Source organism: Vitis vinifera, chromosome 6, assembly GCF_030704535.1.
Source record: "Vitis vinifera cultivar Pinot Noir 40024 chromosome 6, ASM3070453v1".
Taxonomy (NCBI): Eukaryota; Viridiplantae; Streptophyta; class Magnoliopsida; order Vitales; family Vitaceae; genus Vitis; species Vitis vinifera.
In genome coordinates, this window is record NC_081810.1 from 1595590 (window position 1) to 1612266 (window position 16677).

Sequence of the window (16677 nt, forward strand, 5' to 3'; positions counted from 1 at the left end):
ATACTCAGTGGGAAGTAGTTTCAAGGATAGAGATGAATTAGCTCTGAAGCATTTCATCAAGGCACTTAAGAAAATGAAGCAAAGGGTGGCATAAGGCCAAAAACATCAAGAAGAAGAAAGAGGATTCCTATTGTGATATGACACAAATGAGTATGAATTCATAAACTCAAACCACTGCTCTCAAGCTATATATGTGGAGTGCTAGTCAAGTCTTTCTACTAGATGACATTTGATTACTCATATATGCTTCAAAGAATTCATGTCTTTTTTTCCCCCTTTTGAGTGTTAAAAAAAGGCATGATATGCATATTGAACTCAAATTCTTATAAGTTTAAACTTTTAGGTTATGTTTGGTTCCGGAAAATATTAAAAAAAAAATGAGAAGGAAAATAATTTTTTTCATGTTTGGTTGTCCTAAGAAAAATATAAAAGAAAATAAAATATAATTAAAATTAATTAGAAACTTATATATTTTTAAACTATTTAATCTTTATATTGATGAGTTAAAATAAATAAAATGAGTTTGAAGTAACAAAAAAAAAAAAAATTTATCAACTTTTAATTTATTTTTTATTTTCCTTCACTTTTTTTGTATATTTTCTTTCCCTTGTAAATTTTATGGGAACCAAACATAACTTAGAAAAATTGTAATCTATGCATCTATATATAGTTGTTTCTTCTCTCTCCAAATTTTATAGTCCATACATCTCTCAATATATAAGTATGGAGTTGCACGTGAGATAGGGCATATATACATATTCATCTCTCCATGTGTAGGTATGGAGCCGCATATAAGGAATGGTGTATCTGCATATTGAACTCAAATCCGATAAACTTAAACGTTTGAAAAAATCAATAGTTCAACATTGACGAGTTTCATTTGTGTAAATCACAATCATTATGTATCTTTTCCTATATTTTTTCTCCATATGCTCCATCTACTGAATAAATTGCTGAGCATATCAATCACAGGATCCAATGTTGTTTAAGAAATAGTTGGAACTGCACAATCTCAAGTATTGACTGAGTACTACTAGTTGGTAAGCATAATGGTAAAGACACTAAGATGCAGTATTTTTCTACTTTTCCTTCTTCCCCACTATTTTCATCACAACCAAACAAAAAAAAATTGATACTTTTCTTTTTTTTTTTCCTCTTTATTTTTTCAAGATCCATACCTAACTTCCTTTTTCCTTAAATGGAAGATAGTGGTGCTAGGAATTACTAGCAACTCATGTATGGTGATAAGAAGTTTCTACAGTAGTGAGGCATACTGCAGTATATATAAGAATGTTGCAAAAGTCCATGCAAAAATGATGATGGTTATGATGAATAGGAACCCGAATGAATGTCCTAGTGCTTTTTGGATATGCCCAAAATCCTCATAGCTAGACCTCCATTGCCCCCCTTCTTTTGGCTTTGGTCATGTCTTGTAGAGACCAAACAACTCCTGTAGAATATCGGCTTCTTGGGAGGTGGATGGACACATCAAAGAGATTATAATCACAAGGTCAACTTTCCCATCTTGTAAAGTCCCATTTCTAATCATGTCCATTGTTTAAAATTCTTTCAAATTTTTATATACATATTATTTACTATTTATGATGTTTATTAACTATTTTTTAAAACAGATTCTAACTAAACCAGAAAATTATTTTCTTTTTTAAAAAAATAAAAAATATTGTGTTTTTTAAAACATTATTTTTAAAGGGCTCTTTAAAAAAAATATATACAAATAAGGAGAATAATGAAAAATAAAACATTATATATAAAAGTTATTTTTAAAATATTTAAAAATATTTTAGATTATCAAAAAAATATTTTTTTCTACAAGATATCATAGAATAATTTTCAAAAGTTATTTTTTAGATTGATTTTGAAAAAATCGATTACTAAATAGAGATTAAACTCTATTATGTTTGATAGAAGTTAACAGATAAATTCAAAGTGGGGCATATATTTTACAAGTAAGTTTGGCCTCCAACAAAGAACTTCTAGGGATTTTTCTGAATTTTTCGGTTTGAAGTTTGAAAAAAAAGCTTGGTATTAATTAGATTGATAACTAATGGGACCTTGTGGGTTAATTTATGTTTTATCATTGGCCATGACACTTGATATATCCATAGATATAGATATCGACATCAATCGAATCGCAAAGATACATAAATTTTACGATTAAAAAGGATTGATTTCATCTGATATCGACATTCTAGCGTGGCACAACTGCATTATTCATTCGATCGATATATGTTGTGTATGACTTTCTTGAGAGGATATCCCTCTTATTCACTGGCTTGGATTTCATGGGATATCAATCTTTGCTGTTCTTTTCCAGCTTCACAGTACGTATGTCTCCCTCATGGGTATGGAGTACTTGAAACTGAACCACAAGGTTAAGTACTGAAATGAAATCACTATAAGGATATGGAAGTTATATATAGACTATAGTGGAGGCCAGAAATATGAGACGCACTTATGGATATTGTGTATATTGTGAGCTATTTTTTGGTCCCACACATATGTTGCAGATTAATTCGGGCTTTTGGTACACTTAGGGGAGGTAGAAACTGATCCAAATATGCATGTATCCATCATTTTCTTACACCTTTTGGCATCATGACAAGCACATTTTTCCTTTTCTTTTTTTTCTTTTTTTTTTTGTGTCAATTTTCACTAGAGCATGGAATTTTGGAGAATTAATTTACATGGTGCAATGGCGCCCTACATACATATTCATCTACCAATAATTTATTGGCATAATTAAGTGCTATAAAGAAGAGAGTGGAAGGTAGTATATACTTTCATGCTCGTTTCTATGGTTACTTCTTACACGATAAAGTCATGTCTGTCTATACATCGGAGCTCCTTCCCTTTATTTAATAAATCTTATCAATAATTTGTACGGTTTATACTCTTTGACTCTATCCATGAATTATTCAATAATAAATCTTTCATAATGAGATCTACTTATATAATAACGATATTTAATTATGAAGATTAGTCAAATAGTTGACCCTATTAGTCCATTCACGAAGGAATCGGAAATAAAGAGAAAAATGAAAATTACCTTAAAAATATTACATAAAAAGTAACGGAACTTGTAAAACTTTATTGTCCAAAACAACCCGCCAACAAACTTTTATATCCTTTTGTATCCACCAAGCATATGCAAAACCTTCTCAGTCCACGTCACTCCATTCCCCCTCCCACAATTTGTTTGTCCATTCTTCCTTGCCACAAAAGTTGGTATACATGTAACACTTTATTGTCCAAAACAATACAACTAAAGAAGATTTTTTTTTTTTTTTTTTTATCCGCCAAACACTGTTCTGGAAATGTCTCTTAAAAGTAATCTAAAATCTCTCCAATCGTGAAAGTAACTTAAATCTCTCTTATTTCGTAAGGTTCTCTTCCTCGATTATTTTATTCACGATTTTAGAACTACGATAAAATACTTCATTTTTACTTTTTTTTTTTAAATTAATCTAACTTTGAAGTATTTCTATACATTAGTAAATTTTAATGTCATCATCAAATATAATCAATTTAAAGTAGACATTAGCTAACAGACATCACTCCTGTGTACTCCACCTACAAACTAGCATATGTGCACCCTGCCTACACATTAACATATATATATATATATATATAAAGTTCATAAAATAGTTTTATAATATACATCAAACTTATTTCACACATTTTAATTTTATAAGGCTTTGATCGAAATAATATGAGAAAATCATTTTTTTAATATTTTTATTCTTTTTTTGATATTTTCTAATAAAGAATTATAACCAAAGATATAACAGAAAAAAGAAATGATATAAATGTGTCATGAGAAACCTTTGGATCAAATGGATGGAAAGGTCAACGTCTATGATAAACCAATAAATTATTATGAAACTTCAGATTTTTTTTAAAAAACCAAGCATAACTAGATCTTCGAAACTTTATAATATCAGCAAACCCATAAATACAAAGAAGCTAGCAACAATTTTACTTATGTACATACCTCCATACCCCAAAAACTAGAGCAAGGCTTCCTTATCCAGGACAATGCATGCATGATTGTGAAAATCTCCCAATACAGAGAAGGAAAACGAAAATATCAAAATGCAAACCTACAATATTGAATTTTTGGTGGCTCTAGACTAGTGGAGCTAAACTTTTTCCTTCTCATTTTCCTTCATCTACTGCATGCCCATCCTCCTGATCCTTTTTCTTTTCAAAGCTCTCAAGGTTGATGGACTTATACCACTTCGCGCAGAACACGTAAATCACAAAATCGATCACTGTTAGCACGGCGATAAGGAAGTAAAACCGGTCCAGATGACCGGTATTTAGGTCTTCCGGGATCCAACCAGGGTTGTCACCTCTAGTTGTGACCCCCATCACAATATTAACCAGCAAACTACTCACATAATTGCCTAGAGAGATGGAAGCCATGCACAAAGAGCTTCCAAGGCTTTTTATCCCATCTGGGGCTTGCCCATTGAAGAACTCCAGCTGCCCTACATACATGAAAACTTCAGAAGCGCCTACAAGAACATACTGTGGAGTTTGCCAAAATATGCTTAAAGAGCTAGCCTCTTCATTGGGGGAAACCCTACGGAGCCTCCCGAGCTCCGTTAAACCAGCAGCTATCATTGCTGCTATACCAATGATGAGCCCGATACCCATTCGTTGGAGCTCACTCATGCCCTTAGGGTTTCCAGTTAATTTTCCGGAGATGGGCACCAAGATTTGGCGGTAAATTCCAGTGCAAAGAAGCACACTGAATATGTCAAATGCTGACATGCTGGCAGCTGGAATCTCGAAGTTGCCGATCTTTCTGTTCATCACATCTCCTTGCTCGACAAATAGGGAAGCCATTTGAGTGAAGATAACAGAGTATATGATGGTGCATAGCCATATTGGCAACATTTTTATAACACATTTGGCTTCTTCAACTTGAGTCACAGTGCAAAGTCTCCATGGATTAGGGTCCACCATATCGGCCTCTATCATCGTGGCGGCCTTGTCTAGGAACCTGATCAATATCAAGGATGTTGTTAATAAATAGATGAAAATATAATAAATTTTTAACAAAAAAAAAAAAAAAAAAAAGAAGAAGAAGAAAAAGAAAAAAGAAAAAAAAGCAAAAACAACTACTTACTCAATCTCATTGCTGTGAAGAATCTTCCTACTACCTTTGATGGCAGATTCTGATCCTTCTAGCTCATACAAACCATCACCATTTTCAGGAACAACGACATCCCATTTGCGGAAGGCAGCGACGAATACCTGAGCAACTCGGGGCAAAGGGTTGCCACACGGTTTAATATGCCGATAACCCGATGAGCCACACAAGAATATTACTAGGGCAATAATAGCTGAACCTGTTGACACCAGGAACCCTAGTGTCCATTTCCCAGAATCCTCAAAATAGACCAAAATGGTGTTGGAAAAGAGAGACCCCAAGTTAAGTGCAAAGTAGAAATAGCTGAAGAAAACTGTCTTGGAGTTCATTTCTCTAGGGTTTGTCTCATCGAATTGATCTGCTCCAAGGGTGGCTAGCGTGGGTTGGTGCCCGCCATAACCAAAGGCCACTAAATATATGGAGGAGTAGAAAACGCCGAGTCCTACGGAAGAAGATGGCGAGCACAGCGTGGTTCTATCACCACAGCCCTTGGGTTCAATCAAGAAAAGCCAGGATGATAGCGATAATAGCAACAAACCCTAATCACCATGCAAAAATTATTCCCACACATATCAATAGTATTACTCAAAACAATTCAGATCATTGTTGAAAAAGAAATGGTGATGATCATATATATTACCAGCACTAAGATGACTTGAAAGATGGCACAAGTCAAGTATCGACCCCAGTAGGAATCACTGAGAAATGCTCCAATCAATGAGCATAAATATACAGTTCCAGTCCACTTGCTGACACTGTTGGCAGCATTAGCATTGTCTTGAGAAAGAACTCTGGTTAAGAACAAAACCAAGTTCACTCCAACTCCAAAGAAAGCTAGTGTTGCTAGGCCTTGATTTGCTGCATCAGAAAGGAAGAAATCAAGATCACTTTACAGAAACCAAAAGAGAAAAAAAGTTGGTAAAAAATTTCCCAAGTTGAGAAAAGCTTTTTGGGCTTTGAGAAAAACCAAAAACATGGAATTCCTCTATTGAGAACCCTTATCATTTTCCAAAATATATACTTCTTTGAATGAATTTTTTGACAGTATGCGTAGTAAGCGTTCCAACTCCTGACAAGCTTATCAAAGAATTTCTAGTATGTTTTGATAAGTACCCAATAGGAGACTAGCTGATTTCCACCCTCCTGTGGCATTTCCAGTGATGAAGCCTTGAAATTGAAAAGCACCCATCATCTTCTTCTTCTTCTTCTCTTCATTCCCATGCCAGTCTCTGTTCACAGCTTCTGATCCTCCAACTCTATTAGTTTCTTGGCGAACCTGTTTGATTCAAATGAAAAAATAATAAATAAATAAAAATTAAAAATAGAAAGGAAAAAAGGAGATAAAAATATCAAAAAAAAAAAAAAATCGGTAAAATTACATCAAGATTGATAAAATTACATCATTAAATAAATGTTCTTAAATTTTGTGTAAAAAAAATTATATTATATCAAGAAGTAAATGCATAACTAATTTTGGGTATACCACGACCATGTTTCTACTAATGGGCTGGGCTGGCCCAAGACATATTTATAAATCCAGCCCATAAGTCTGCCCCACAAAGTGGGCTGCTGAACATGACCATGCAATTTCATGCATTTTATATCAATTTTATTTTATAAAAATTACAGAGCATATTATTATATTTTCTAATTTCTAATTTTTTACTTAAAAAGAATTTATTCAACATGAATTAAACAAACCTGTAGCGCAATCTCATTGGTGGTGTTGAGTGGGACCATAATGACTATAGGAGATTTTGTTTCTGTAAAATATTAAATTTAGTCAGCTTGAAGATGGTATCATACCAAATCGATATTTACAAAATCATGATTATAAAATCTAAAACTTAGAAAAGTAAATTAGTTGAGTACATGAAAATAATTATTTCAAGAATTAACTTGAATAATTAAGCAACCAAATAACTCTAACAATAAATCTATCAAACTTAATTACAAAAAAAAAAAAGGAAAAACCCAAATGGGTACTCTCATAATGTATATGCAAATTATAACTAAAGAACACAAAAGAGTAAATATAGAAGGAGAACTCACAGGGAGTTGGTAGAAGAAGATGATGCTAGAGGTGGAGAGAAGTTTCCAAGGAGAAGTTGAGGAGTGTGGTGTGAGATTAAGCTAAATATATAGGGAAACAGAAAGAGAAATGGTTGTTTCCAACAATTTTTTTTTTAAAAAAAATATTGTCTCATATGCTATGGCAAAACAAAAACATTAATGTATGGAAAATGTAAGAAAATATGGGTGGAGGGGAGAGAAAAGGAGAGATTTGCTTAGAAAAGTTGTGTGCCACAAACAAAAGTCATTCCCCAAATGAAAACACTTCTGAGTGGGATTCTAATTCCTTGTGGGGTCATTTTCAAGGAGGAAAACACTTTTATTGCCATGGAAAACAAAAAAGAAAGAATTTGTAGTGAAAATGGAAGAAAATGATATTGGTGGAGGGGAGAAGAGGTTTACATGAGACACTGTGTGCCATGAATTGGGTCATGGCTCAAATGAGAACCCTCTTAGTGGGATTTCAATTCCTGGTGAAAACGATATCCTTTTTCTTATACTTTCTCTTTCCTAGGTTTTGCTTTTTTATTGATAATCTCTTCTCATTTTCACACTTCCTTTATATCTTTGTCTTCATCAACTTTTTCTATTAATTTCATCACTAACCATTTGAGCAGTGGCTGCTACCAAAATAGTGTTATTTTTCTACTTTTTTTTCTTCCATTTTCCCTCTAATTTTTTAATATTCAAATAAAATCTAAAAATGACTACAAAACATTTCATGCAAAAAAAAAATAAAAAAAAAATCAGTGAAATGATTAAGAAAAAACTTGTTGAATTAAAGGTATACTATGTTTGGGTATGTATTGTTAAGTGTTGATATCAATCAGACCAAAGGGCAACTATTCAAGCTAGGATTTTGCTTTCGTATGAAGAGATCATTTCTATGTTTGTTCAAAGAATCAAAACTCAAACCCCAATTGGGATAAGATCCAAATCTAATCATAGTATTATCCACCAAAACCAACTAAACGTAAGGGAATTTATATACCAAATCATTAGGGTTTTTGCTTTGAAGCTATCTAATAAAAGGTAACCAACAATGGATCTAAAAAAAATTACTAATTTCTAATTCTGGATCATAATATTTAAAAAAAAATTGTATTTTGGAAAAATTAAAATATATTGCTTATTTTTGGCAAATATTCAAAAACTAAAAATAATAATGAAAATTCAACCTAAATCACAAGATCCAAAATGCATCTAGAATTTCACCTGCCTTTCACAAAATTTGGTGATGTATGCCAAAAGAAAAGGGTAATGGCTACCCTCCTCCAGATTCCGGGGATGGCGAAGATTGTGTATCAACAACAAAAGGCAGCAAATCCTGCCGGAAAATCACTTGGCCGGCGAGAAAATTACCCAAGAAACTGTCAAACCCTATTGTCATTTATGGTGAATACCTCCCAAGCTAGAAGCTTAATTTGCCCTCAAAGGACTACGGCTAGATCTCAATTCAAACCACACGAGAAACCATAATCAAATTTCATGCAAACCCTAATTAAGAATCTCTTAATAGATCTAAGCTCACTGTTGAATATTCACCTGCAAAGCCTAATTTCAATATATAGGAATAGATAAAACGTGTTGCTCTTCCTCCCCTATTCTGTTAGAGTAACTGAGTCCACGTAAAACTCCATCCATAACCGATCACTTTCTATTTGTTTCGTTTTATTTTATTTAAGTTTTTAAAAGAAAATAAGGGTCCGGTAGTTGTTTTTTAGAACATTCTTCGAGCTCGAGAAAAAACCAAAAACTTATGTTTCACAATCAAAAATTGTTTTTCTTTTTTTATTCTTAATAACAGAAAATATATCGATGCTTTCAAAAAACATCTTTTAATTATTTTTTATCATTTTCATTTGGTTTTTAAGAGTTGTTTTAAAAAATAATTATACAAACATTTAAAATGATTAAAAATAAAATATTATACATAAAAAAAAATATTTTTAAAACTATTAAAAATGGGATAAAAACATTTTAGATTTCCAATCAAATTTAATTTTGTTCTACAAAATTGAACAATTTCCGAAAACGGTTCTTAAAAACCGTTTTTCCAATCTGTTTTCAAAAGCAGTTGTCAAGTTGCATAAAATAAGGCTTTTTTTTTTCTAATAATGATCCCAAATAAAAATAAAAGTAAAAAAAAAAAAAAATAAGGGTACATGTATTTTGTCCTAGAATCGAATAAATCTTAATTAATCTTAAATATTATTTTCATAATATTTTTATATTTTAATTATATTTGACTTTGACCCATTTGTTACTAGAAAATAAAAAAACAAACTACATTTTCTGCTAAAATCAACAAATTATCTTTATTCCTTTGTCACACACAACCATATTTTGGGTTAGGGTTTTTATGGTCTTAAAGCTCAATGAAATATATATATATATATATATATAGGGATAACAGATTAAAAATGATGAAATCTTCCCCACTTTGAAAAGCTAACCCTTTACCTTTTTTCAACATAAAAAAATACCAATTTTTGACAAAAATGCCCTTATCTTTTTCTTACAAAAATAACCATTTCTTTTAAAACACATATGTAATAAAAATGTTGAAGGATATTTCTATCAAAAATTGGTTACTCTTCAAGTTCATAAATGGGAAAGGTTAGTTTTACAAATTTGGAAAGTTTTCATCATTTTTAATCAATTAATCCAAATATATATATATATATATATATATATATATTAGAATTAATATTTTGATTGAAATATTAAGAATTATTTGGAGTATGATGGTAGGGCAATTCATGTAGGCCTCCAACAATCAAATTTCTCCTCTTTTTCCTCAATTTTTATAAAAATTTATAGGTTAAATTTTATTAATAATGGATGAATTTTGTAATATTTCAACATTTAAAAAAAGGAAAATAGAACTTAGAGAAAAAGATTAATTGGATGAGGAAAAAAATGTTTATAAGAGGAATGGAATTTTAGGTTATGTTTGGTTCTTAGAAAATTTGAGTGAAAATGTGAGGAAAAGAAAATATAAAGGAAAAGAAGAAGGAAAATAAAAAATAAATTAAAAGTTAATAAATTATTTTTATTTACTACTTCAAATTTATTTTAATTTTTTTAAATATAAAATAATTTTAAAATACATAAATTTTTAACTAGTTTTAATTATATTTGATTTTTTTTATTTTCTTTTATATTTTTTATATGATAAACAAAGAATAAGAAAAAATCATTTTCCTGTATTTTTTTTTTCTTTCGTTAGTATTTTTGAAGAACCAAACATAACCTTAATTTTATAGGCATATATACCATAATCAAATGGCCAACTTCATTTAATATAACCAAAATTCCATGCTAATAATTGCTTATTTTTTGAAAATATTCAAAAACAAAAAATAGTTTAGAAATTTGAACCTCCTTACAAAGAATGGTAAGTCATAAGATCAATAATGTATTTAGAATTTCACCTTAACTTTCAGGAAAAGTTTAGTGATGTATGCAAAAAAGAAAAGTCAATGGTTACCCTCCATATATTCCGGTGACAGCGAAGATCGTGTATCAACAGGAAACGGCCGTAAATCCCGACAGAAAATCATTTGGCCGGCAAGAAAGTTACCCAAGAAATTGACAAACCCTATTCTCATTTATGGTGAATACCTCAAGTATTAGTAACTTAATTTGCCCTTAAAACACTAACACAAACTCTCAATTCAAACCTCACAATATTTCATGCAAACTCTAATTAAGAATCTCTTAATAGATCAATATTCAGTAGAATTTTGGCATGCAAACTCTAATTTTAATATGTAGGAATAAATAAAATATAAAAAATTAGGTGTCATCTTTCTCATTTTTTTAGTTTGATTCCTAAAAAGTACTATGAAAAGAAAGAGAAAATGTTAAAAAAAAATGATTTTTTGATATTTAATTTTACTATTAAAAATAAGAAAAAAAAAAGGCCAAATTTAATTAAAATCATTAAGAAATTTTAATATTTTTAAATTATTTAATATATATACAAAAGAGTTAAACAAATGAAAAAATTTTGAAGTAATATACCAAAAATAATTTATAGACTTTAAATCTATTTTTTATTTTCCTTGGTTTTTTCTTTTTACTTTTCCTCCTTATTTTCTTTTTTATGTTTACCTTCAATCTTTATGAGAACCAAACATAGCCTTAGTAATTCCCCATAAGACTTTGACCCATGTTTAAATGTACTAGGACAAAAAAAAACAAAAAGAATCAAACAAATCTTAATTAATCTTAAATACTATTTTCAAAATATTTTTATATTTTAATTATATTATACTCTTACCCATGTTTTACTCAGAAATTAATCAAACAAACAAATAATATATTACGCTAGAATCAAACAAATCTTCATTAATATCATTGTTACTTTCAAAACGTTTTTATTTTTAAATTTATTGAGCAGAGATTATTAAAAAATAATAATTTTTTTTTTATTATTTGTTAAGGAGTATAATATGTATATTAAACCTAAACTCCATAAGTTTAAACTTTTATGTGATTTGTAGTTCTGTGTCTATATTTGTTTCTCCTCTTACTCATCGATATGGGAATTGAGAAGTATTTATACACGTGTGGGCTTGGTCCACATGCATGTATAGAATCGCACGTGACTTAAGGAGATATTGAATTCAAATCCTGCAAATTTAAACTTTTAGGAAAATTGATAGTTCAATATTATATAATTATTTTTGTTTTTTAAACGTACAATTACATTTCTAAAACTCTATTAATAAACTAATATTTTAAAAAAATTAAATCAGAATTAATATTTTGATCGGGAGATACAAGTAAAATAGAGATGTGAGGAAATAATTATTTGGAGTATTATGGAGTTCATATATGAATAGCATATAGTTTTAGATTTAAATTATTTTTTTATAATTTCTATTGTGAATGACTAATTTCTAGTTAGGGGAATTCTTGTAGGCTTCTAACAATCAAATCCCTCAAATGGATATTGAAGGAATAAATACACAATAAAATTCCTTTAAACCTTCATTTACCCTTTATGGAGATTAGTACATATCTTGGAATGCATCACCCTTTGAGTGAGATAAATTTTCAAGCTTTCACAAGTATAAAACCCTATGAATAATTTGGATCTCATCCTAAGGAATCCCTATGAGTAAAGTACAAGAAATGTTGGCTTATCTTATCCGAAAGAGGGGGGATAGGCCTTTTTTGAGCAAAAAAGAATTTTTATTTTTTAGATTTTCAAATAGAATTTTATTTTTAAAAGTATAATTAACAATTTTGATTTTAACATCTATTTTGAGAACATTAGGTAGTATTTATAGGTTCTATTTGGTAACTGTTTTTTAAAATAGTCCTAAAAAATGGTTTTTGAAAAACTGCTTTTTAATATTTTGAAGAACAAATATCTGTTTGAAAATTTGAATATTTTGTAATTTTTTTTCTATATTTATAAATATGTTTTAAAAATAACTCTTATGTGTAATATTTTATGTTTAATCATTTTTTATATTTGTATAATTATTTTTTAATACAATGTTAAAAAAAATGAAAATAATCAAAAAAATGTTCTTTGAAAATACTTTATCTTCTCATTTTAAAAATAGAAAAATGTTTTCCATTTTTTATTGTCAAACATGTTTTCTTGTTATTTATTTTGAAACATATAAAGTTGTTTTCAAATTAAGGATTATTTTATTAAAATGATGAAATAATAAGAAATTTATAAAAGTAACTTTTCTCATTAGGGATGGTAAAGTTTGATATTATTCATCAACATGACTCAAATACAACATGTTTATCATAGGTTTAAATTGAGCATAATCGGGTTTTAGTCAAATTTGTGTTGACTGATATAATCATAATTTTTTTGTTAACCTATATAAGACATATATAATTCAAATTAACTTATTTAATAATCCTATTAATTAACTTAATTATAACTTTATATTATTTAACTCGATTAATTTCAATCTTAATCGATTACTATTCATATGGGATTTATATTGACCTTAGAAAACTTATACTTTGACTTACAACAAACATGACTTAAGTAATTATCTCCTTATTTCTATATTTAAAGATGAAAAATAACTCCTTCTTTTTTTACATAAATATCCTTTAATATTTAAATTATTTTCATAAATTTAAAAAATATATATTATTTTTACTCAAAAAATATGAAGGATATCTTTATAAAAATAAAGAAATTAATTTTTAAATTAAAATCTACCTCTGTGAGATTCTTCTTTTTAATCAAACAACCTTAGAATTAACATTATGAGTTATAAGAAGAAGACGATTTCAAGGAAATTGATATGGACAGGTCCATATTAGACTGTACAGTAATGACTTATCAAATCAAAGAAAGAAGACGAGGAAAAATTCCTCTTTCATGTGGACTTATCAGCGGATAAGCTGTCTTCCACTCAAACCAACTCTCTCTTTCTCACTTTCTCTCCATTTGTATGACTCTGAGTCCAAGAGACGTCTATGAGCAGCACTGTTTGCAGTAGAATTGTCTCCCACTTTCTTCCTCTTCAATCAGCACTCCTAATTTGTGATGTGGCGTTGTTCATCTGTCTGCTTCACTTTTTTTCTTGGGTTCAAAGCCAAAGACCCAAAAGTAGGAGAGTCTTTATATATAGTTGTTTGGCTCCTAGGAAAATGGTGCCAAACTTTCCTATTACTGGGTTTTGCATTGAATCATGAAAAACAGCATACCAGAAAAGGGAAAATAAATAAATTTGATTTAAAATAGAAAATAAAATAAAAAATCAATATAATGAAATTTATATTTAAAAAAAAAAATTGTTTAGGAGAGTTTAAAGATTTTTTTTTTTATAGGATAATATTTTGGGCATGGATAAGTTTTTATGATCATAACCCGTTTTTTTTTTTTGTTATCTAACCTAAGCCTCACACACATGTTGTCTTCTAACTTTATACACTGGGATATTTGATTAAAAACCTAATTTTAGAAATCTAATATTTCATTCTTTTTTTATTTTATTTCGATAAAAATATCTTTATTTTTTTTATAAAAATAATTTTTTTATAATATATATTAAATACTTAAAATAATAAAGAAGATATATATCAAAAATAGATCACATTTCAAACAAAAACATAGAAAATATTAAATTTACAAATATAAAATTATTTCATCATTTTAACCAATTAATTATTTAATTATAATAATTATTAAAAATTCAATTTTAGAAATTTAATTTTTCATCATTTTTTTACCCTATTTTAACACACATACCCTTATTATTTTCTTATAAAAATAATGTTATTTTTTAAAACCTATAGGAAAATACCTAAAATGGTAAAAAACATTTATATCCAAAATAAAAGTTAGATTCACAAATTTAAAGATTATTTTATCTATTTTAATCAATTAATTCTTATATATAATCAAAGAAATTTACAGTGTCGATCACAACAATCTTTCATTTTTCATGGTAGAAAAACACGAGGATGGTGAAGAAAATAATGACGAGGATGAGTAAATGAAAAACATGAGGATGGTGATGAAAATGATGATAAGGATGAGTAAATGAAAAATATGAGGATGGTGATGAAAATGATATCTTCATTTGTCATGGTAGAAAAACAAGAGGATGGTGATGAAAATGACGAGGAGGATGAGTTTGTGGGGGTGATTGTGTTGAAGGATATGGTAATGGTTATAGTGTGAAAGAATGATTATAATGATAGGATGACAGCCATGATATTGATGTTCCATGGGTAAACATGCATCTAAACAAACTTCTTCTCATAAAAGGCCTTTTACTTTTGTATCATTTTTTCTCCCTTCCTTTTTAGGGTTTTCTAGGTCAAATCTTATCTAGATTTTTTTTTTTTTGGGGTTGGTGGGGAATTTATAGGCAGTGCTTGGATGAATCCAAATATTTATTGTATGAAATTTTTTATTTATTTATTTATTTATTAAAATGGGTAATTATCCAAAATTTTGCTTGAAAAAATATATGGAAGGTGGACTAGGAAACAGTAAGGCACATGATGAAAATTGTTGGGGGTCAAAGAGGGACAGTATACTGATCACCATCTTTAGATGAAGGTGGCCTACACTGTACTCAAAGCATATTTCATAATTTTTTATTTTATTTTTTGGGGTGTGGGTTGTTGAGGTGAGAGTCCACGTAAGATCATTCATTGCTTCCTCAAAGAAAACAGGCTCTTGCTCTGTTGCTCACCACTCTTTAGGACACTCACCAACCCACATATGCTATTTGCCCTTTGCCCTTTGCCCTTTTGCCCTTTCCATATTCTCCATCCATTCCTCCATTGCCAACTTGTTTATCTTTTTAATATCATGTGTACATATATTACTAATGCTAGCAAAGTTTGACATAATTCCCGATATGACTCTGAATCCAACTAATGCTAGCAAAGTTTGACATAATTCCTCGATAGGACTATCAATTCAACACACTTTTCATATGTTTAAATTTGAGTATAATTGAATTTATATCAAATTTATATAAACCTTTATAACTCGTTAAATACATAGTGATATTTGAATTAAGTTACATAACACAAATTTGATCTAAATTGGCTTATAATCTCATCTATTAACTTAAATATAGTTTTAAATCATTTAACCCATATTTATTTTATTTTAAATATATTCTTAAATAAATAGGTTAATTGAGTCATATACATGTTTCATTGACACATTAATCATGATTCGTATAAACTTATATAACATTTAACTTAACATAATTATTAATTTGGAGTACTTGATTATTAAATGGGTTAAATAGATTACTTGATGATATGTTACGTAACTAATAATTAGATAGTATTCGGGTTCATATTTTCAACATAATTATTATTCGTGTCGAGTTTAAGTTAATCTATATAATAGAATATTTAGGTTTTGACATGATATGAATATGATTTACCAACACAAATTGCCACCCTTGTATATAACCATAAAATCCTAAAATTCTTTTACCTCTAGCTATGTTTAGTTCTTGAAAAGTTTAAAAAAAAAATATGAGAGAAAGAAAATAAAAAGAAAAAATAAAATTAAAGAAAAAGCGAAGAAAAATAAAAATAAAAAATATTTAAAATTAATAAATTATTTTCATATCATATTTATCATTTAATTATTTTATATAAAAATGAAATAATTTTACAATATATAAGTTTGTTATTTTTTAACTAATTTTAAAATTAAATAATTTTATATAAGAAATTTATATATTTTAAAATTATTTAATTTTTATATAGAATAGTTAAATTAAAAAATGGTTTAATATAAGTATATAAAAATAATTTATTAACTATAAATCTACTTCTTTTTTTTCTTTCCTTTTAAGAAAATATAAGATAATGTCGTATTTTTCGTATAAGAGTTCTTGCCTGACCTCTTTTTCTTATTTTTAAAAATAAAAAATGGAAAGTATATTCCA

At 28.7% G+C, this 16677-nt stretch overlaps 1 protein-coding gene across 2 annotated transcripts; it reads right to left on the bottom strand.

Annotated features, from left to right (window-relative positions):
- Positions 1-3921: 3921 nt before the first annotated feature.
- LOC100253545 (protein NRT1/ PTR FAMILY 7.1) lies at positions 3922-8790 on the bottom strand. Of its 2 annotated transcripts, none has more exons than XM_010653012.3 (6): positions 8468-8790; positions 6881-6942; positions 6293-6455; positions 5820-6037; positions 5156-5718; positions 3922-5029 (listed from the first exon to the last, which is right to left on the bottom strand). In XM_010653012.3, the coding sequence occupies exons 2-6, from the start codon at positions 6917-6919 to the stop codon at positions 4177-4179; spliced, it is 1836 nt and encodes a 611-aa protein (XP_010651314.1). In that variant the 5' UTR covers positions 6920-6942; positions 8468-8790; the 3' UTR covers positions 3922-4176. The 2 variants fall into 2 exon arrangements, with proteins under 2 accessions (XP_010651314.1, XP_010651313.1); XM_010653011.3 differs by lacking the exon at positions 8468-8790 and adding an exon at positions 7232-7869.
- Between the last annotated feature and the right edge of the window lie 7887 nt (positions 8791-16677).

Excerpts from the sequence above, each read along its gene's own strand:
- LOC100253545 (XM_010653012.3), bottom strand. The coding sequence starts at position 6,919 with ATGGTCCCACTCAACACCACCAATGAGATTGCGCTACAG. Across the intron at positions 6,456-6,880 it reads CCAATGAGATTGCGCTACAG|GTTCGCCAAGAAACTAATAG; the intron begins GTTTGTTTAATT and ends TGAATCAAACAG. Across the intron at positions 6,038-6,292 it reads ATCAGCTAGTCTCCTATTGG|CAAATCAAGGCCTAGCAACA; the intron begins GTACTTATCAAA and ends TTTCTGATGCAG.